The sequence below is a fragment of the Ambystoma mexicanum genome, chromosome 2q (assembly GCF_040938575.1).
Source record: "Ambystoma mexicanum isolate Mex_15411 chromosome 2q, UKY_AmexF1_1, whole genome shotgun sequence".
Taxonomy (NCBI): domain Eukaryota; kingdom Metazoa; phylum Chordata; class Amphibia; order Caudata; family Ambystomatidae; genus Ambystoma; species Ambystoma mexicanum.
Genome location: NC_090924.1, coordinates 28,219,903 through 28,243,819, shown reverse-complemented (window position 1 = coordinate 28,243,819; position 23,917 = coordinate 28,219,903). Strand labels below are relative to the sequence as shown.

The window sequence follows — 23,917 nt, the reverse complement described above, 5'->3', positions numbered from 1 at the left end:
CTGTATTGGCTGACAGTCGAAAAGCAAATGTTCTTCAAAACACTGTGCATAACACACAGAGTGATCCACGGCCAAGGATTGAAACCCATGCAGGAAATATCCACGATCTACAAACCAGCACAAACACTAAGATCCAGTAATGACATCCACCTTGAATGAAACAATACTCAAAACAAACTTTTGAGGATCAGTGTTCTCCTGCATAGCAGCAAAACTATGGAACTCATGTCCAAAGGAAATACGAACAACAGAGAACCGCCTAAACTTCAGGGAACTTTTAAAATGGTTCTTTAACAATCACAACTGCAAACACGTAAGCGCTTCACTTCCCTTAACCATTGCCTGCTTCCTTGCTCTTCACCCTTATTGCTGCACGACCCTGTACAGCCCTTCCATTATTCCCTCCTCTGAACCTGCCCACTGTGCCCCCTGTTTGGGTCCACGCTTTTGCACGTGACCAGAATAGTCGTTTGTCCCAGAGAGTCCCCTCTGTGTATGGCTGGGCCATCTTTAGTTCTGGGCCACCAGGCTTTTCCCACCTGCACGCTAAGCATTGGACTCCCCTGCCCATTTGCCCATCTCTTTCCTCATCATTCCTGCTACCAGAAGTCCCAATCCAACTCCTTCCCCCCTTAGCCCCTACTCCTAACTCCTTCCCCTGCTTCCTGTTGTGTCCCTTTCCCCCTTGCCCCTGAAACCACCCTTAAACCTACACATGAACCCACCCACAGTGCCCCTGACTGGGTCTGTGCTCCTGCAAATATCAGGACATCTCCCACTTCTATAGCCCTCCTAAGGCAGCCTTTCCCGAGCAGCCATCTGGCTAAGGGTGAGAGGCAAAGTGCATCTCCTTCAGAGGCAGCTCCACCTCCCTGTCTGCCCCTGTTAGCCCATGGACACCCGACGAAGCACCCTACACCTACAGCCAAGATATAGGTGGCACGGGTGGTGAACACAACATCACTGTGCTCATTTAAAGCCCTGCCACTTCTACATCTACATTACCACCATCATATTATAACACTGTGTATTTTACCTGCCTCACCCCCTATATAGTCCGATAGATTTACTGGTAGTCATCTGTGCGCTGCACTTAGCTGTATCTTGAGGGAAGGAAATGTGTCTCACTTAGATCGATTATTGGGGAGAGGAAATATGTTGCGCCTTTGGGAGAAGGAAATGCATAATACTTAGATGGACTGTTGTGGATAGGTAAGGTGCTGCACTTGGATGGATTTTCAGGGATAGGAAACGTGTTTCAATTAGCTGTATTTTCGGGGTAGCAAACGCGCCACACTTATGTGGATTGTTGGGGGTAGGAAATGTATAACACTCAGCTGTACTTTGCAGGTAGGAAATGTGCCACACTTGGATAGATTTTTGAGGATAGGAAAGTGTTGCACTTAACTGTATTTTGGGGGTAAGAAATGTGTTGCACTTAACTAACCATACTAAAAAACTCAATATTCTGCATACTCACCCCCAAACTCTGAAGTAAACGCAACCCCACCCCTATTACACCACAAACCAAACACTTCACAATACCCAACATGAAACCAAACACAAGTTCACACAAAGCACCCATGCAAAATCATACCTCAACAGCACATGATGGCTGCCAACCAAAAATGCACAAACACTCACTGACCTGTTTTCTCCAAACTGAAGCTACCAACAGCACATCAAATCTCTCTTGCTCTTCTCCCTCTCAATCCCACTAACAAATGCCTACAACCCTCCTTCCATTGCAGATCCGCCAGAGTGCCAAGAGACCACGCAAGTGGCAGCAATGCAGCAATGCGTGGCTCAAGACCACATAACATAACCTTTGAGCTCTCTCCTCTAATATCAATGCCAGATTCAGCCTCGTGGTTAGGGTATACAGGAGGTGTATGCACCTGTACAAAGTGCAGTTTCCTAAGCAGACTGACACATTTGAGTAGACTGGAGGGTGAGGATCATTCAAGGTTGGATGTTTGGTACCCCAAAACTAAAGCATTCATTAGAAGTAGAATGATTCAAAGAACTGGAACCGGGAGCTAGATCAGGTGGATTTAAGGGTTTGGGGTTAAGTGTGTTCTCAATCCTCCAAGTATCAACCGATTTCCCAGTTCCAACACTCTCATGCACCACCGCTGTCACTAGTACATTCTTAGTAGGTGGACTTCCAGTGGAAAGCATGGGCTCTTCAGGCAACTCAGCTCTAGGCCCCACTTGGAGAGGTCGCAAATTTGGCTCAACTTGGCTAAGGACTGAAGAGACATTTGATAAACAAGAATTTCAGTATTTATTGCAGCTGTAGCATAATTCAAGCACCTGCTTGCATCTATCTCACTCTTTCCCGCTTCCTCTCCTTTATGGGCTCAGCTGAATGGGCTCCTAGATTTATGAGGTCCGAACATAGGTTTTGCTTTCTTCTTTTATAGTCAGTAATAACTTATAAACAGGAAGCAGAACCAATGCTCTGACCTCATCAATGTAGGTGCCTCAAACTCAGGCAAGATCTATAACTGGAGCAGGTGCAAGGGTTAACCTGCTCCCTGGATACACCAGGGCCATTACAATGACTTGGGACTAGCCCAAAAATGTTCAGGTGTGCTGGGAACAATACCTAGATTCATTTGTTACATAAATGATTTTGCATATTTATCATATCGTATAGTATAGTGCACACTTTGTAATGAACATCTAGCCCCCTGTTGTGATACCTCAACACCTCAAGGACCCAAAATCCAAAGTCTTCAGTGTTTCTGGTCAATCAGCAAGAAAATCAACAGCCAAAATCGCTCTCACTAGGCATGTAGTGCCAGGCGATATCAGGCATCCAAATGACAGTAGCAGCAAGCTCCTGCAACAGAAGCATCGACTTGAGAGGGCAGGCCGGGGCATGCTGTGAAGAATATCACTCTGCCTCGACCCCTGTATTCAACAACAACCGTCACCAGCATACCACTACTCTACAGTGGGTTCCAACACCAGTACTCAGTCCATCACCGAGGACCAGGCTAGAGGAAAGGACTACCTGTCCTCAAGCCGTGCCACATGCAGCAGCCATTTCGAACTCAGGACTGTGAGTTGACAAGACCAGACGCTATTCTGGTCAACGGTTTCCCACGATTGATGTAACTGATCAAATATGGGAAACTTCTCACCTTCACATGGTTTGGAGGTCAGATACTTCTCATAATTATGCCAGCAGAGAAGAAAAAAGACTGCACACGCCTACCTATAATTGTTCTTTTAAAACGCACGTAATACTAGCGAGTGGTTTCTAAGCATGGGATTGGGATTCAAAACTGTGTTGCGCTGCGTTGTCTTGCTTCCAAGACAAACGCATTGCCCTGAGTTATCTTTCCTCCCCCTAGTTATATCATATTAATTAAGTACTAAGAAACAATTCAAAAACCCTTTGTGAATGTGGCCCAATAACTTATATGGCTGCACCTAATAAATGATAGCTATGAAGAAAGAATTATGTAAATAATCTCAGCACAAGTAGGCCACGTTGCAGATTATATCTCATTATTCATGGGAGAAAGTCTGTCTTGTTCAATAACTGTGCTGTAGTCTTTCAATGCATTCCATGGAGCGCGCTGGGGAATAGAAAATCCCACTGTGCCTTAAAAAGCACATGTCCTACTCTGCATGCCGCCTTCCAAATATTATAGCACAGTTCACTATGAAAGACCTTCTCAACAGAGAGCACTTTTTGCAATTAAAAACAGGGCAAGAATGTATCCACAATCCGGATTTGGGCCCAGTCTCTCCCTGGCGAGGAGACAGCAAGAACTCACAACAACAAACCACTTCAGCACATGTTGGCTAACAACAACCGCTAGTCATTTGACACGGCTGTGGCCATTTTAGTCCTTGAATTCCGTTTGAACTTTTGGGATCTGCGTTCCACTGTGTATGATTTGCTGTTGCCACGTTCCTTGGCACGTTGCCTTAAGAAAACATAAATAAACATATAACACCCAATCTCTGAACAGAAATGACGGATGACGGAGCCGTGTCAATGAAAAAGTACTAGGGCATAATTATTTTTGCTAGGTCAAACTGTAAGGCGAAAGTGTGATCCTGTAAAGCTTGTGTTCTGTTGTATCGTGTTCCATTATTTTAGCACCCATGATGACTTCAGAGGTGGCGAGTTCTTTGGGTGGAGGAGAAGATGGAGCTCTCAAATGTTCTGAGAACCTTTTTTAAAAAATGGAATACACTTTAAGCTGTAAAACTGTTGCAGGGGTGATATTCAGACATAATTTCCAACCCGCAGACATGCGCATGAGGGACTAGGTCTCGGTTCGATTCGATGCATGAGTCAAATCTGTGCACTTTTCAAAAGTATTCATTCGTGTCTGTATTTTTGGAGGAGATTTCTTCAGCAGTGACTAGACCCAAGCTCTGTGCAGGCCGCTCTACAAAATGGATACTAAAGACATCACCATTTGGACACTAAAACCATCACCTATATCATTTGTAAAGCGTCACACGCTCAAGTAAAATCCGAGCACTAAACTGAACAACATAATAAACATTGACATCGACATCGCGTCGCGTCACTTACTTGCAATTCTTTCTGCTGGCGTCGAGTGAATCGTGTAAGAGACAGGCGATACTGATCATGTAAGTACACAGGCCAGGGACTGTCAGTGGTCGAAGTGGATGAAAAGAAGTAGTGGAACTAGGTAACCTGGTTGCCTGTCCCTGCTCCCCAAAAACCCCATCGCCATGACCCCTCTGAAGCACCATATAAACCCCTAAATTAGCGGTATTCAAACTGTGGGGCGAGCCTGCGCAGGGAGTTGCGGCCGCATCCCTGGTTGGCTGTGATGTCCAACATGAAATGTAAAAAAAAAAAGAAAATACATTTTTACTTTTTATGTATATTTTAGATTGGAAGACATGGGCTGGGGCACCTCACATGGTCAGGCTGAAGCATGAAACTGTTTCAGGCATCAATTAAAAAGTGGCCCGCAGTTGTAAATGGATATTCATTCCTTTAGTCACAAACTGTTTGAATGGTACCAACGGGGGTGCTTTGTGTTAAAATATAAGTACATACTTAAAGAAAATTTATTCAGCAACAATGGTCAAAATTACTAACTGCATAGTGAAGTAACTCATCAAACTGTCCCACATTGGCCAAACAGCTGGTCCATTTTGACAGGCCCACAGTAGCATTTTTCATTTTTGGTACAGGCATTGCCCTATTGCCCTATAGGCCAGTCTGAGCCTGGCGGCTCATCCATAATGGCAATGGGACGCCCACCCATTGGCCCCCTCACCCATTATGGAGGAGCAAAGGAGCCAGCCCAGTGAAACAATGAACTCTCCCTCAGCTGCTTTTTCCAGCTGAGGAAGTGCTCCTGGGCTGGCTGAACTGTCAAAGGGAAACACTATTTCCCTTTGACAGTTCTGTTCAGCTCCCCAACCGCACATGCTCACTGAGCCAAGCCTGAGCCATGCAAGGCTGGGGCGTTTTGCTTCACCAGCATTTCATAGCTCATTGGCTGGGACACTGCATGTTTGTATGTGCGAGGGGGAGCTCCTCCGCCTCCTCGCACATACTGCAGAGCAGCCTGGAGCACAGCGTTTAAGCACCCACACGCAGGCCAATGCAGAAGGTACGTTTATGTTCATTTTTTTTTAATTTAAACATGTGTATGGATGCGTGTATGCTTGTGTTATGAGTGAGTGTATGGTGATGGATGCTCAGGTTGAATGATAGAGTGATTGCTGTGTGAATGCGGCCATGTGTGTGTTTGTTTGTTTTGGTCTGTTGAGCTGATTTTGGCAAGTGGTGGATAGAAGGGGCAAAGGGGGTTGTACAACAAAGGCATTTTAAAAATGCCTAAATGCCTTTGTTGCACAATCCCCCTACCCACCTGCCAAACTCAGCTCTCCTTCTGAGGTGCCGTGGAGCCCAGGGGACAAAATTTGCTGGTTGTTAAGGGAATGTTCAGTACTGTGTAAGTTCCAACTGCTTCCTACACATTTATTTGAAAACAGAACCATTACGGAATAGTTTATTTTTAAAATAAAAGTATAGGAACAGTCAAATTTAATTTTCAAAAGTAGAGGAGCACCTCTCCCAACCACTCCCGCCCACATCGACCACTGGGAAATGTCCTATGTGCAAGACATGTGGCGATTATAAGCTGATCAAATTAAGTTTTAAAAGGTACATGTGTGTAGCATATTTCCCCAATGTCCTATTTTCGTGAAAACCCGAATAATTTAAAATAGAATGGTGCGAAAATCAAATAACTGAACGAAAGAATCAAAGAAAAGGGTGGGAAGATTACAGAATTGAAGGAAAGGCACAGGAAGGGCCGGCAGTCGGATAGAAAGAACAGATGGAAAGGGCAGTGAAAAGTATGAAGGAAGAGGGAAGCATGATTGAAAATTGAAAAGAGGAGAACGAAAGGAAGTGTATGTAAAGGGGGCCGGAAGAAAGCTATGCATGGACATTTAGAGCCAGGTTTAACATGGGAACGTCCAATTTTTTGTAATTCAGGCCCATAATTGTAAATGAAAGAATATCCGGATATTGTTGTATTTTGCCAACCATGGAACTAGACCAATGCACTCCCTGCTCCTCTTGATGAAAAGTGATTTGCTAGCATCAGACATTGCAAGATGAACGGATTTTGCCCTGACTTATTAGATCATGCCCATGCTGGCAGCATTGCCCTCAACTGAGCCCTGCACTGCTTCTCTAACTGTGGTGTTAAAGGAATTAGCCTGCTCAGGCTAATGAAATGAAAGGCTTTCGGCACCTCTCAAACATATTTCAAAATTGCACATAAGGAAGACAGACCAGAGCCCCTGTGATCGTTGGCGCATCGCCCCGAAGCGCAACATTGTGCAAAGCTATTCCGTCAAAGAACCGATTCAACCGTTTAGCCTGTGATTTTATTTCCTCAATATACTTTTCAATATATTCTTCTGTAAGTAATTGTATTCATAAATATTGAGAAAGCATTTCTGGAGTAAAGAAAATGTTCATGCATTGATTTTTGCCTAAGCACGAATTATAGATGCTGGCACAATATTTCTGCATTCATATTTGTTCAAAAATATGGTACTGCACAATAACAGATATCCCCCACTCAATGCTGGCGCTTACTTTATGATTTACCAGAACTGATATGAGTTTGCAGTGCAATATTCTCAGCTCAAACTACAGATATCCTATTGAACACTCCCACCACAACATATAAATGGCACTTTAGTGTGCCGAGCAGCCGCACCCATTAAAAGCCCCCCGAATGCTCGGCATCCTTTCTTCAGAGACAGAAACAGCTGCTGAAATCACAGGCATTTCATGAGAAACCTACTGTATGCATTAATGCATTTTTAATGTCTCTCATATTTGCTGTGCTAAAGCACTTAACCAAACCACATTATGATAAGTTACTTTGTCAGCTGATCAGCCGTGGGAATGTGGAGTCCCTCGGAAAAGCTGAAATGCAGAGAAAAGCCTCTGCCCTTTGGTCAACCTCATGCAGCGAAGGGATGAATGCCAAGCAGCAGGCCGATCGATACAAGCAAATATAGCTCAACTCCACCATTTATTCAGCCATGAGAGATGTCAATACATAGATTAGGGTGATCCATCTTTTTGATTTCCGACTGTCTTCCAACTGACTACATGAGGGGTTTTGCCTGTATTAAAAGTGTTTGCTTTCTCAACCATAGAAATTCCAATTATTACACTAAGTGCACCAGAGTTAAGTCGCTTGTTGGAAGCAGTCTTGCATTACCTGAACAACGGCAGTGAAGAACGGGGTCGCCGGCACAATCAGGGGCACTGCGTAAGGATGAAGCAGGACTCCTTGAGAAGACAGCATGGTTTAAGTGACTGCGCGGCTCCGGCTACAACGCGACGCATCAATCGAAAGTTAGGGAAGAATCTATACGCCAAGTCCTTCCACACTGCCAAGCCAAACGCAAAATAACTTGTGACAGGACGCTGGCCACATCAGCTGCACGAGAAAGATGTTGACCTCAGCAAATCTTAGCATTAGAATTTTCATTGGAGACAACAGATAGAGACAACAGCTGCATAGCTACGGCTGCTGAAAAGCAAGGGGCTATTTTCGGAGCAGACTGGCCAGCCCTACACTTCATTCATTTCCATTTTTAATCTAGAGTGAGGTTCTCCTTAAGGGTCGTTGGCCAATGAAAGGGGACAGGGTGTTTGGTTGCGACATCACTAAACATCATACTCGTGCCTTCAACACTTTCCAAATATTTAGTATATCAGGTTACAAGAATCGCTGTTTTGCACACATAGGAAAATCAGCACAACATAGTCTGAGCAATGGCACACAAGGCCGGCTATAGAATTTGCAAGGACCTGTGCGTCAATATGTCAGGGCGTCCTAATTTGCTTGTGTACTTGCATCATCAGAAGTGACAAGGGACGTTTGACAGCACAAAAAGTGAAATCAGTCTTTGATACTCTCATCATGAGGTGCTACAGTAAATTAAATGTTCATAACTAAACCAAGACACAAAAAACTTTGTGCTATGCATATGCGTGATTATATTATTATTATAGTTGGTGTAACATTATAGTTTGTTAAACTGTGAGACTCTTTCGAAAAAAGTGCACACTGTAAACTATACCAGTTGTATGCACGCACAATTTTAGCAGATAAGGAAGTGTAAGAGGAAATTATTTGCTCCAGGTCACACGCACACGTTAGTTACGTGGTGGAGCTTTGAATTGAGTCCAGTATTAAATGTTGCCACGGCATCGCCAGCGGTGTCCGGTCAAAGGGTCGACTACAAAGGGTCGAATGGTCAAAGGATCAACACCAAAGGACCAAAAACAAAAGGATCGAATTTTTTTTTTAAATTACATTTTTCTGGGGGGTTTTCGTTTATGGAAAAAAAGTGGTTGATCCTTTTGTTTTCGGTCCTTTGGTGTCGACCCTTTGACCATTCGATCCTTTGGTTGTCGATCTTTTGACCTACTATTGCTGGCGATAATACCAATGGGGACCCAAGACAACGCACAAACTCTGGATTCAAAAATAAAACTAAATCAGCACACCAAATACAAACCCTCCCGGCTACCGATTCATACCCCACACTTACCTCACATGATCTATACGATCAGTATACAAAAACGCACAATGCACACATCCACCACAAAACTAACTGCAGCAAACAAAAATCCAAGACACTGGACTTTGCCCTTCGAGACCCAATATCCCCAGTGTGCACAATCCAAACACACCTTGAAAGCAGACACCAGTTCCTCCTGGTTGTGCAAGAACCAACAGAACAGCACAACCTCTATCCAACTCCCATTGTCCCCACTAACCTACCCAACCCACTTTCTTGCAGAACCACAAGTGCGCCTGGAGACCATACCAATGGTACAGTGTGTGGTATAAACCAACATAACATACTAAATACGATTAGCAAAAAGCAAATGATTGTTCACAAAGTAACAAAAATGTGAAGTTCTCAAAGAACACACATATATTATGAAAATAAATATTAGAGATAAAAAAAAATGCAGCAAGGGATTTCATTGCCTTGAGAATGACAGCGAACACAGTAAGCATCTATCAGTTCTTGTCGCTCATACATTACCAATAAATGAGAGGGAGGTTTGTGCCCTGCCAATCACCACTGACAATTTTGCCCAGGCGGGGTAAAAAGGTATTTGGTAGGCCCTAATCCTGATGCCAGGTATTGGGTGAGTGGTGTCCAGGACACAGCATTCTGATATTAAGAGAACGAGTGCTGTGGGGTCCCTAGGAGACTGCCCCTGATGGCATATCAACCAAAGCACATTCCTATGTTATACCATCTAATTGAAACACGGTGGGCCTGATTCACAGAAGCGTTTTATGAAGTTGCAACCTCGCTGGAAAACGTTCTGTGAATCAGGCCCTTTATATGTGCACATTTCTTTCCTTCTTTTGTATAGCCAAGAGAAAAAGAACGAAACACAAATGACACCTACATAGACCCACAGATTGTGTGATTGTCACATACATGTATACAGTAAGACATAGAATAATACATTGTTGAACTGATAGAAGAATGGATGAGGGATGGATGTTGATGTTCAGAGAGCAAGAGGAAAATAAACTTAAAACACAATGCGAGAATGAAGGAGAGTTACAGAGAAGAGCGAGAAAGTGAAAAAGAGGCATCCACTTAAACAGACAGGTAATAACTGTTATAGCTACATATAGACATTAGGCCTTGCAGCATTAACCGGGCTGATTTACTGATGCCTTTTTTAATGGGCTAGTGGTTTCTTTGTGGGATCGCTATTGGATTGCATGCGCTATTTACCACTCTTAAAACCTAAAAGAAAGGTCGGCAGCAAGTAATAATCTTCCCTCAAGCTTCCCACAGAGCTTGTAGCAAGTAAACAGAAATGATTGTAGTTAGGGAGGATATCTTGCGCTCACACCATACACTTGATCTAAGTTTTACATTTTTACAAGTCCAACATCATTATTCATAAAGTCACTCCAAATGTTCCTTCGTTATGAATGTTTTTAATTCTTCTAGAGAAGAACACAGCCGACACGTGTTTCGACCACCGGTCGTTCTCAAGGCCCATGTACACTCCCTATATCTCTTAAATTTGAGATCTCAATGTCAAATGATGTTGGACTTGTAAAAATGTAAAACTTAGATCAAGTGTATGGTGTGAGCGCAAGATATCCTCCCGAACTACAATCTTGCCTTTTTTAATGGTGCAATCACATTGAAAAATGGGTTAAATACCAGGCCCAAAGTCTGCAAACTAAACCAGACTCTAAGCCTATATACGTTCGTCTTTAATTGCTTAAACTAGCAGTTGCCACTGAAAACAAAAAATAAAAAAACCTTTCTGATTTGTAAATCTTCACGTGTTTCCGTTAACTTCATTTGTCATTTTCCAAAAAATCTGTGTGACTAAATTAGATTATTCCTAAATAAGCTCATTGTGGTTAAGGAAACAGTTTTGCCCCCTCACACGTCAAGATAGGGCTGATTTTTCAAGCTCGCGCCTCGAAGTCCATTCTGCTGTTGTTAATGAGGTGCACAAAGTTGGACAGTTTCATCCGGAAATAAAGTGAAATAAAACAAAACATGGTAGCAAGGGAGGTCATGAATGGCATTTTAATATTTCTAATACTTATCCATTAAAAATTAGAATTTTCTTACTTAATGTTTTGATTATTTAAAAAAAATGAAAGAAGGTGCATGCACTTGTCCCAGAAGTCAGTTTACCGTTTGTTTGTGTAACTTGAAGCATCTAGAACCTGTGAATTTTTGTGCACATTGAAAAGGCAGTGGGCATCATTCTAACTATGCCGTTCTGGTCACAACCGTGCTGTAAAGCCTACCAGCGCCATGGTTGCTAGACTGGCACAGTATGACTCTGTGGGTGGGTGCCGTCCCGCCCACCAGGGTCAGATTATTAACGGTGCTGGTGCTTCCGTGGTCCCCATTCCCATTGGAAATGGTGATTTACAATTACTGGCGCGTGACTTCCCAGAACGTCGTGGTTGTAATTCCCCGGTGTTTCTGGCAAGCCAGGAGCCTGTAAAATTCACAAGTCCGGTGGAAACCTGCCGGTTTTACTGGCACGGTTACCGCCGGACTTGTGATGAGGCCCAGTGTGTGACTAAGTGAGTAATTACTAGTGTAAATCATTTGTAGAACACTAAAAAGACATAAAGCAGCTTAAACGAATTGTAAAACATAATATCCCGTATCCGAACATATTTAAAGTCAAATGGCAATAAAGCGTGATTCACAAAGCATTTTTCAAAGGGATTATCCCTTTGTGTGAATCAGGCACAGTAATGTTAAAAGGCTCCCCATGCATCATCATTTACATCTCTGATGCCGCGTGGACCATCCTGTCCAACCCCTATGCTGTGGTGTGTGGCAAGCAGCACTCGGACGTTGCACAGTAGCCATCACCTTCGTAACGTACTCATGACTTCAACCGGATTTCTGGGCATGGCTTATTTTGGAGCTTGTTAAAGCGGTTGGGAGTGGTTGTGGATGGATCCTGCTGACCACTTGACCACAAATGGCAGTGAGCATTTCTGTTGCTTACGTTACACTTTTCATTGCAGATGCGGAAGTTCTGGGGAGGGGGTTGCAGTAGTTCAGTTCATGTAAGGCCCAGACTGGATACCTGTCTGCCAGAAGGACTCCTTCCACTGTTCTATGAATGGTGGAGTGGCAACTAATCAGACTAAGGGCCTGATTTACAAAGCTTTTTTAGAATGGAGCAATGCCATTGAAAAACCTTTGTAAATCAGGCCTTATATATCTGATCTGAAATAATTGAGCCTATAACAGGTGTGCGGACTGCATACAGACACCTGGCTTGCAACATTCATGATTCCATGACAGCTACATCAAACTTTTAAATCACCTCTAGGTTGGACTACATGCACATGGTTTAGACAAATTATGCATATGGCATTTAAAAGTACAAGGTCCAACTTCTAAACCACACGTTATATGTGTTTTTTGTTGTGTGTGCCTGATGGGTGCCTCTCCCGCGACAGCTGATCAGAACCTGGCACATTCTCTGTAAAGACACCAGGTTCTTGGCATTCAGAATGGCCATGGGTTGACCAAAGCAGTGCAGAGCGATGACATTTACTAGCAGCTGGACAGCAATAGCAGATCCATGGCACGCCCCCATCAATTAGGATTCGTACATAGCACAGGTATTTGGAATCTGTGCTCAGCTTGCTTACACCACACAAATTACTCACAGAGGTATTGATTTTCTCCCATTAATATTCAACAAAAGCAGACTCCCAGGGGAGCCTGACTTTAAATCAAATCAAACAATTTGCTTTACTGATCCAACATGCTTCGGTCTGTTCTCTGAAAATTGTATTAATATTCAACATGTAATGCCCGGTGCAAAACCAATCCCTTCAACACCCTCCCCGGGTCTGACAAAGGCCTCCAACTACAATACGTATTGTAGATTTGATCCCTGAATCCTGCATAATACATAATGAGACATCTGAATGTATCTTTAATTACATTAGCTTTGAGGGAGGCAGACAGCGATGCAACTTCAAAACTCTCTCTTTCACATTCCCAGGATCTCACTGCAACTGCATGGCTGTAAATAGCAGGGCTCGGATTGCAACTACCAGCATGTTCCGGCTACATTATTCTCCTGCATCATTACCTTTTCAGGTAACTAACTGCTGACAAGATGGGAGCTGATCTTCAGTTATTTAGTATCACGTGGTGTCCATCTTGAAAGGTTGTTTGTAATTGGTTTTCATGTGTAAAAGCGCCTTGCCATCCAAATGCCCAATTCTGCCTGGGCAGCTGCATGTCGACCCCTGCTGCTAATGGCTGCCCACCTTTGCCGGCTTTAGATTTCAGGCACTGACACTCCCCGCCGCCCCTCAGAGAGATGCCAGCGCTTGGCATCGCAGGTTTCGTAGCTGCCCCTCATCTGTTGAACCATGAATGTTATTTGTGAAGCAATGGCTGATATCCGCGTTTGCATAGAATCTGAGCTGGGGTTTGAAAGTAAAACCTGTTTATTTAAGTGATAAAACACATTCTGGGAAAATGAATACAAAATGCAACACTCATTGGACAGAAATAATAATAATAATAATAATAATAATAATAATAATAATAATAATAATAATAATAATAATAACGCATTTGTATAGAGCACATTATTCTGGACACCACCGGCTTCCAGATGCTGTAATAATATGTGTTATTATTGCCCGGGGAAAAAGATGCACATTTTTATTGGTCATTTATGGGATCGAACTTGCGTTGCTACACATAATCTTGCTTTCAAGGTGAGTGTGTTGCCCCTGAGCTATCCTCCCGGCCCGAAAGAGCTCTGAAGCAGATAGGGTTTAGTCGGGATGATATGATATTATATGATATGATATGATAGTTTATTTATATAGCGCCTATACACATTGTGTTTTAAAGTGCTTCAAGGCAAGGGAGGGAACAAGGGAAAATACAATTACATTCTTACAGGCCATGAACAATAAGAAGTTGAAAAAAATGACCGTACTCGGCCTGGTGAGATTTCAGATAGTGCAAGAGCTAAAACATAGATAAGGAAGGGAGGGGGAGAGTGGGAAGGAAATGGGAACAGACAGGCGACTACCGTACTCGGCCTGGCAACATTTCTGGTAGATGAACAATTGACTAATTCAAGAATTGTTGGGAATGCCTATGTGAATCCTTGCCCTTGAAGCGATAAAACGCCCTCCGTCCATTAAAGGTTAAATCTTTTACCGAGCAACAATAAAGGATTGATTGCAGTACGATACTGATTTCTGATTCAGGCCTGTTTTCTGATGCACAGTTAAACACTGATGAAGGGTACCACCCTCTTCAATATTGATAACTCAATATGCTTTTTGCACTGTCATTGTCTGAATCAGCACTCAAGGGCGCTTTACTCTAGTAACCTGTCTTCAGACGAGCAGAGTACAAGTGCAGCCACACGATGGTGGTAGATTGTGAAGATTGTGACATGGGGTGCATTGTTGCTTAGCATTCCACTTTTCAAGAATATTGAAGATGCCTTGGAGGGAAATTCTCTTATCTATTGATCAAGTCCGAGCCATTTGTCATTTGGGTGAGCTGATCTCAGTAGACAGTAATGACATCATATTTCCCACGTGCACAAGTGCAATGTTTGAATAACTGTGGTTGTTCCTGTTTGGTTACACAGTCTTCTTAAGTGATAACGTTCATAATCTTATTATATGAACAAATTCAAAAAATCAAATGTATTTATACTTCTACGATTCATTTCCTCTGTAACAAATGGAAATCAAAAAGTGAGCAAACTTGATTTCTAAAATATTGTTCCTGATATGACATATGTGATATTTGGCGTGTTCAACCTTTCTTTGTTTGTCTGGTGGTGTTGGGTGCCGTGCACTAAAGTCCTTAAGGAGAATGCTTCCTTTTTGCATGGACCTTTACTCCAAATAGTTCAATCATAAAGCGACAGGAAATTTGACATGCATGCGCTATCAATGTGTTCTCCTACTAAAAGGTATAGCTTTATAACATCGACCCCACAAAAAATGAGACCTTTCTCTTTCTAGACTCTTTGAAAAAATTAGCAGGAGCAAGCTGAGACATTCGATAGCAACACCCAGAATGTTCCCACTTTTCCTGTTAGGTTTCTTCTGCTGTAGATCATTGGGAGGGACTCTAGCAGGTTCCACACACCACAGATGATGTGGGATAGCCTGACAAATTGGATGCACTTACAAACATTTGCAAAACAACTGCTTTCATTATTTCTATAATGTTGGTCTGTAATTATTTTTGAAAGAATGTACAGTATATGATATACCATTTCTGCAATTGAAAAAAAAAGATTAGATATTAAGCCCTGAAGAAGGCAGTGCCTTTGCTAAGAATGTTGGGCACATTTTGTTAAAACTATTGACCAGCATTTTGTCCGCTTAAGGTGACACAGGTTGCGATATATATATTTTGTTTGCCTTTGGAATAAGGTTTTTTCGCGTTTCTGATTAGTCAGAGTAGGTCAATAATTTACATTAGATCAGTTACATGACTATGTGATTGCCTCGGAAACAGTGATACCTCATTGACATAGAAGTGTTGATTATGAATTGCACTCTATGAATGAAATTAACCTACTGATGATGCTCTGCATATGCTGGACAAAGGTCACACCTACTTACTCACCCTACTCAACCTCTCTTGCCAATTCAAAACCGTGAAAACCTCCTCACAGTCTCACCGTGCACATGGGCATATGTGGAACAGTCTCACAATAATCCACCTTCTACCTCTCCAAGAGATACAAACTAATTCAAATAGGCCTCAGCAGAGCCCACTACCAGCATTATTATTATTATTATTATTATTTTTATTATTATTATTATTATTATTATTATTATTATTATATTTATTGAGCACAGACCTATCTTCAACAAGCAACCACGCACTTGCTAATCATAGGGGAAGAACATAGTGAGGGAAGCAGAGAAACAAGAGTGTGAGGCATTAAAACAGGGAAGGGGGAGAGGAGGCCATTTGTCAGCAAGGGATCTAGAATCAAACAGAGAATGAAACAGTCAGATTGCCCCGTCTAAGGTAGGTTGTGGAGTGGAGGATGTGTGGACCTAAGTGTTAGGGAGGAGCCATTCCTTAAGGGTGAGGGTCTTGAGCTCCTTCCTGAACAGTAGAAGCGAGGGGGTACATCAGATGTAGAGGAGGATACAGAGTATTGAGGCATAGAGAGTGAAGGTCGGTATTCTGGTTCTTTCTTTCCTGCACCAGTAGAGTTCAAGTCTGCAAATGTCCTAGTAAAATGTGGAATTTCCCAAGAATCCATTTCGTACCCTGTCATTTTCGGCCTGTACCAGGGGAAGCTGCTTGTCAACACAGACCTCAAGATTCTCCAATATGCAGATGGTGTTGACCTTCACGTAAGGAAAAATTGCATCAATGATATCTGTTTACTCAAACACTCTCTGTTCCTCATTTAAGCCTGGAGGACAAGCTCCTACCTAAGGTTAAACTTGACAAAGAATTAATTCATGCTCCTAGGTAATATGCATGTCGAAGTTTAGTACTCACTGAATCACATGAATCTCGATGATGGACTGGTGCCACAACTCTCCCTCAGTGTAAAAGCTCTCGTCTTTACCATTGATTGTTACCTCTCATTTGAAATACTCACTGGCAGGACGACACAAGCAGCATGGTCCCAGCTGATGCTTCTTTGCAAAGTCAAGCCTGTCATACCTGCCCAGAGCTACAGTTTTCCTAGCCCTGTTCATCTCCCATCTGGACATTGGCAATGCTCTTCTGCCCTGAAAGCTGCCAATCACATTGCAGAACACCGAATCACAGGACTAAAATAATTTGACCACAATACCCCCTTCCAGCATGCATCATGAACAAGAAATCCTGCATCGCCCACACCTCAGACACATCTAAAATACAACATTACCTTGTAGAGAAACATATATCCCCACAAGCAAGTTCACCAGGAGAAACCAAAGTATTACCACACAGGAACTGCAAGAAAAATTCTAACAGAAAACAGACCTGTCCCTGCTGTACACCCTATCTCTTGAACACGTTACCAAAGCAGCGTCAACCATCCTTCAGTTCAGGAAGGACCTGAGGACCCTACGATACATAGAATATCTCCCAAGCCCTGATCGCACCACTCAACCCTACCTCTCATCCTCCAAAGTGCTCTCTCTCTTGCCTTCTCCCCATACCCATCCCAGCTCCTCTTCTACACCCACAATACACATGTAGCTCAGGGTGTGTCACCCAACGGCAGTACCCCATTGATTCCAGGCTACGTGTGCGCTTTAACTTGGGAAAAGTGTTAGTCATTACACATTCCTTGTTCTCATAGCTACAGATTAATACACCTAGTGATGTACATTAATGTCCTGTCCCATCTTTATGTCGGACACACATGTTTCTGGGAAATTACAACTTCGGGACATGAACGGCATCCCTATATACACAGTGGGCCAAATTCATAGGCTTTTTTCATCAGGATTGTGCCATTATTCAACGCTTCTGTGAACCAGGCCCAGTTACTTCTTGTTTTGGCAGGCATTCAAAATTGTTCCTGACTTGGAAACTCTGAGCCCACGTTAACAAAAATATGGGAGCAACCAAAAATCCAAATCAAACACAACTTTGAGACTTCCTCTTATCGTGGGCGTCTTCAAGACATGATAGATGTGATGTGGGGATAAAATGTATGTGTGTCCAATTGACTCTAAATGTTGCAAAGCCTCACACATACACAGTTGTAAAAAGTTGTAAAATTAAATAAATAACATCCTATATTTTCTGAAACAAGCAGCACCATTACCTCTTTTTAAAAGAGAGACAGCAGCAGCAGTCGCTCGAAATTTGCACCGGCTACACATCTGAAATTGCTTACCCATCCACCAATGATACATCACTTTTAAAACTGCTTATCCCATATGCTTCCTTATACCCTGAGGAGTGTAACATTTGCTGAAGCTACTTGTCATTCTGGCAGGTGTTGTTCTGATCTGCCGGTATTAGCTAATTGAGAATATATATTTTTTTTGTATAACCATTAATATTATTTTGGTGGAGACAGTAGAGAGAATGATATCACACATTACACAAACGCATAAAAAGCCTGCTGGTAGAACTCGCCAGACGTCATATCCTAACCCATGAAGATAACACAGCTGGCACTATAATGAGACTCAACTGTGTCTTCTAGATGGAAGTCTTGCTGTCAAGACACAGCCTCTAACTTGACTAGATCACTGACGTAAGTGTCCTCCACCAGATAAACCACCAGACGTCACCTGCAGTGCTGCCAAATTAGCAAAATGTTATTTATATAGAAACAGGGGTGGACTGTCCTATAGGGAACTCTGGAGATATCTCGTTAGGCCTCTGCACCCTGTCCTCTTTTGTGCGCTATTTCCAAATTATCCCATAGGGAAAAGGATTGGACTTGCTGAACATTCTTAAGATTGGGCCACTTTGAACATTATTTCCAGGGCCTCATTGGGTTCCCAGTCCGGCCCTGTATAGAAAGCCCTCTCTACCTCTGAGAACATACAGAACAAGTCTTACAGCCGTCATTTCTCATGTTTGCAGAAGGGTCGGATTCAATAGCGTTGTATTTATTGACCACCAAGACTAATAGGTGTATGTTTTTATAACTCTTTCTCCAATGCAGTGCCCTTTACCTGTGCTGATGGAAAACATCTTCTGCTTCGGCTCTGCTGCGGGTGCGTGGCATGGTCCCGCTACTTTGTGTAGTTTTCCGTAGGCACGGGTTGAGGTTTTGAGACAAACATGATTCCCATATCTGATCGAAAGGAAGCACTGTACATGAATCCTCCTCCCTTATGGATGTCTATGGATGCCTGGGCCATGGTTGACTTCCATTTTGTATATGAAACCTTGTGCACACTTTTCTTTTTACAGTCTACTTGTGAAATCACTACTCAACTGAATAAGAACATGATATCACCACTGAACTGTAACGAAAGGTTCAGTTGTGACTTACTGTAAAAGATGAGAACGCAAACCCGCCCAGCATTTTATTAAGTAGGTATCTGGGCAGTGTCGTAATGGCAGGACATTCCTTAGGGTTGATTCTTGTGAAAGATGGACTCTGCCCTGAAAATATGTTTATGTCATCATGTATCACAAAAATGTATTTTAGGAGGCTGCTGTTAGGCATCTCTTGGGGTAGTAGGAATGACGCAGATTATCACGGTAGCCTGGAGCAAAGCCATGTACTTCTTTATATTCAAAGCAGAGGATTGAGAAAGTCACCATCTGTTTGACCGGAAACGTCCAAAAAGCCTACAGAAAAAAAGCCTACATGGGAGATTTGTCTGAACAATTCGACCAAATCTTGCATTCAGTGCTGAGGGCTGTGGGGGCTGCAGGGGTGTCCCCCGCACCCTTGTTCACTACATTGTGAGCAGGGGTTGTGGGGAAAAAAAGGAAAGGACCCTGCGGCACTGGTTCCCAATCACGGGAGTGAAAGGGAACAGGCGTCGCAGGGACATAGCGAGTCGGTGGCAGACAGCGAAGTGTGCCGCAGCAAGGTAAGTAGGGAGTGGGGGTGTGGGTGGGGGCGGGGGCCCGGTCAGAAATGTTCAGGGGAGAAAAGACCAAAGATTATTTTCGGAAAAATAATCTTTGGTCTTTTCTCCCTCGAACATTTCCGTCACAGGATTCTAACCCCGATCCTATTTGACCAGCAGCAATTGGAGTCGCTTTACAGTGTGTGTTGTGTGATCAATACACTTTAATCAAAGTGTGAACAAACCAGATCGTTTTTTTTTATTTTTCCGGTTCGAGTTTGGTCATCATTTCATCTGGAAGGCCCCTACAGACTATGTGATTATAATCTGTGTGGCAGAGATTCAGTGCAGTAACAACCCCAATCCAGGGAGGAAGCAGCAACCGTGCACCGATCCTATGCAGAAAGCTGAAGTAAACCACTGCGATCATTGCACAGGGAGATGTGGGCGTAAACCGCCAACACCCCAAAAGACAATCCACTATGTTATTATTATTATTACAAAAATAAGCTCAGAATGGCATATGTTAAAGTATTGGCACTTTAATAACCATTTGTGCTGTGATTTACTTTTATTAAGTGCAGCGATTTAACATATATGTGCATAGCAATGCACACTAGAGGCGGTTCTGTGTAATTTCAGTTACAGAAATCACTGAGTGGTAATTTACTTTGTGGTAGTTACTTTGTGGTATTGTTTCCCTTTTTAATGGGGGGCGTGATGTCTCCTACGACTGCACTACCCACACCATCCCCTCCAATTGCCCACTCCATATATCTCCTAACTCTCAACATACAACAAACTATTTTAGCTCCACAGTAACTCCTGCAAAGAAATGGACCAATCAGTAATTTCTGTCTATGAAAGAATGGCAAACGATTGGGGACAATTCAGAGAAAAGGGGACAGAACGGATGTGCAATCAGGATATTTATATGTGAAGTGTTTCCTTCACGTCATTACTGCGAGACTCTGGGTCAAAGCGCCAGAGTGTAGGTCACCTTCCCACCACAGCATGAAATTAATGCATATTGTGGGCCAACTGCCTACAAAGATTAATATACATGCGTTCATGTTATGACACTGAGGTCCCTGGGAAGAAAACATGCACCCCATAATATCGAATGAACTGCTGTAAGATTATGTGTTCTCTCAGTTAGCAAAGAAGCCCATACATGGTAAAGTGGTAAAGTACTGATGCTAAACAGCAGTTGTAATCTGTGGTAGAGGAACTAGTTTGAGGATAACCTAAACCAACATTATTTCGAGTGATTCGAGAGGTCCTGCAAACTTTTACACTTTTCCAGAGGTTCACCAGGAAAGGATTGCAACTACGCAGGGGGCAGGCCCCCAAGAGCCCTATAACATCCCCTGCTGCCATCCTGGGGCCCAGATGACCTCCACATGGGCGTGGCGCATACCATATCAATAGTGATCTTTCCAGTACTCTTGTATTGGAAATAGAAACACATTTTTTTTTTTACTTTTTGGCTTGCAGTTTGGAGGTGAGCCATGGGGAGCAGTGGAAGAGGGGAGCAAGGTTTGAGTGTAGCATGTATGTTTCCCAATACGTGACCCATCAATGACTTGTCAATATTCATGGGTCACTATTTGAGGGGTTTCCCAGACAAAGTAGTCCGTCAGGGTGATTCCTTAAAGTGTCAGAATCCAGAATCCAATTGAACGGCATCTTTTAGAAACTACGCGAGTTGTGCCGTTTAAAACGATGCTTGTGAAATCAGCCATTTCCATGATGATTTGTACTCATTCGCATTCCTGTGTCGCCCCCCTATACACCAGACTTTCTTACGTACCACACACACCTCAGTCATGTACTCTGAAGTCTAAGTCTCTGATGACCCTATGGTCGGTAAAATTGAGAACCAAGCTAGGTTCCTCAGTTTCATTTTAGGGAGAATGTCCTTCCTCATAAAGTCTGGACACTTGACAGAACCTTTTCAAAATGACAGTGACAACGGAAATGCCACTACTTTTGTCCTTGAGTAAAGTGATCCCTTCACTATTCATTTGTAATTGCCCATCACAAATAATACCACTCAAAAAATAACAGTGCAGACAGTCAGGCCTATTGGAGCAACTAAATGTCTTAAGGTTGACAATATGAAGCCCCGGCTCAAAACAGTTTCCTGCACTTTAGTAGCCCGCACGATTTGCTCTTTCCACTCGAGATGCTTAATAGCATGTTACAGGACATCACTGATTGGGCGGCCTGATAATAAGACATTAATCCAGTCTGGAACTCGGCCATCGATAGTGGGATACTGCTTGCCTTTGTCTCTAGTTATATAAGTGGAGATATGTGTATTTGGGCCACGGTTAGGTCCCCTGAAAATAAAAAGCATTCCAAGCTGAAATCCTGGGGGCCAGAGTACATGGGTGAAAAGAGATCGCCTGTGGGAGAGATGCTAATGAATGGCTGGGAGGCAACACACGCTTTGATGACCTGATTCAGCCAGAATTCCTTGTCACCTGAGTGGTGGAAGTATTATTATTATTATTATTATTATTATTATTATTATTATTATTATTATTATTAATAATAATAATAATACTAATAATAATAATAATAATAATAACTAAAATATCAAATATGGAAATATGGAATATTTGGATATGTTCATTCATCTGTGTTGCCTACTTCTTAGATGTCAATTCCGTGTTTGAGGAGAGACCCGTGTTCGCACCTGGCTTAATAAGTGACTTGCGCCTGAGTTTGGTATGAAGCAGCCTATACTTAGGAGTGGCTCCATATCAGTCGACATTCAAAGGGCCTGCTTAATAAAGCGTTTTTCAATGGGTCTTTCCGATAGAAAATCAGGGCCATAATGTTTAATGTATTATCCTAGACCCGCCCTGGTTGAGTGGCCCATGTGGCAACAGGGTGAGTAATGTCGCAGAATTCTCGTCCCGCCGTGGTTGCGTGGCCCATGTGGCACCAGGGTGAGTAATGCTGCAGAATTCTAGACCCGCCGTGGTTGCGTGGCCCATGTTGCACCAGGGGGAGTAATGCCGCAACATTCTAGACCCACCGTGGTTGCGTGGCCCATGTGGCACCAGGGTGAGTAATGTTGCAGAATTCTAGACCCGCCGTGGTTGCGTGGCCCATGTTGCACCAGGGGGAGTAATGCCGCAACATTCTAGACCCACCGTGGTTGCGTGGCCCCTGTATCACCAGGGTGAGTAATGCCACAGCATTCTAGACCCGCCATGTTTGTGTGGCCCATGTGGAAAGGGCTTCTGTCCATTCTTCCAATTTGGTTTGTGGGAAATCCATATGTTCTTATGTTCCATTAATTGCAATGTGCAAGGTCCTGGGGACTGTGGACCTGCTTCATATAATTTGTTTGCATGGTGCAAAGTGACTTTAGCACCCTGATTCATGCAACAGTGCAAAGTGTATTTTTGCCATGCAAAACACTTCACACTGCGAAAATACGCTTTGCACAGCTCCACCTTGATTCATGGAGCTGTGCAAAGTGTATTTTTACAGTACAAAGTGACATTGCACGGCAAAAAGACACTTTGCACCGTTCCATGAATCAGGCTGTTTGATGGCAGTGCAAAGTCACTTTGCACCAGTGTAATGCCACTTTGCACCGTGAAAAGAATTCCATGCATCGGGCCTGTGTGCTCGTTGTGACAAGCAAAACAGGAATACCGTGTCTGAATGTTTAACTCCTTAAGTGGCTGTGTAGGTTTACGAGTGAGAATTCCAGGGGTGAAGAAGAGGACTATGTCCTGCTGGAGAGTGGCTGGAGCTAAATGGAGCACTTTGTCATGACTTCAACGTGTTCAACGGGGCTTGCATGTTGCTTGAATCTCAGATCAGCGCTTTGCCTCTTTGTTCTCAGATATTTTTTATTTATTTCTTTATTTTTACATTTGTATAGCACACAGACAGCCCTTGGGCATCGCAGCACTCTTACTTGTGCGGAACTTATTACAGAGAAATGGCATTGCATATTAGTCATATACATAGCATACATTTATACATTTTTATCTTGCGGGTATAGATCCCAGGTTTGCTGAAGAGTGCCAAGTGGTGCTTATGTGAAGAGCAGCGTTTTCACCGCTTTGCAAAATGCCAGATGAGAGTTTTCCTCTCGTAGGGGTGGTGACACGGCATATTGGCCGGTCATTTTCCCCGTGCTGCATTTCAGGGATGTGGCTGTAATGCTGTGTTTCATTTTGCTACTAACCGCAAATGTTGGCTATGCCATTCCCATCCCTGTAGCACAGATCAGCAAATGGGGCACAGCAGGCCACTGTGGCAGTTTGTGACCA

General features: G+C 43.1%; 1 protein-coding gene across 19 annotated transcripts in view; it reads right to left on the bottom strand.

Annotated features, from left to right (window-relative positions):
• Window positions 1–23,917, bottom strand: part of RBFOX1 (RNA binding fox-1 homolog 1) — a 1,014,010-nt gene that overhangs the window by 944,090 nt on the left and 46,003 nt on the right. Inside the window, exon 1 of one of the 19 annotated variants that reach the window (XM_069646789.1) lies at window positions 7,770–7,939. The exons of the other annotated variants lie outside the window; for them this stretch is intronic. Within the exon in view, the coding sequence (XP_069502890.1) occupies window positions 7,770–7,856 (87 nt within the window). The 5' untranslated portion in view covers window positions 7,857–7,939. Of the gene's footprint in view, window positions 1–7,769; window positions 7,940–23,917 lie in introns of those variants that run through there. 19 annotated transcript variants of the gene reach the window in all.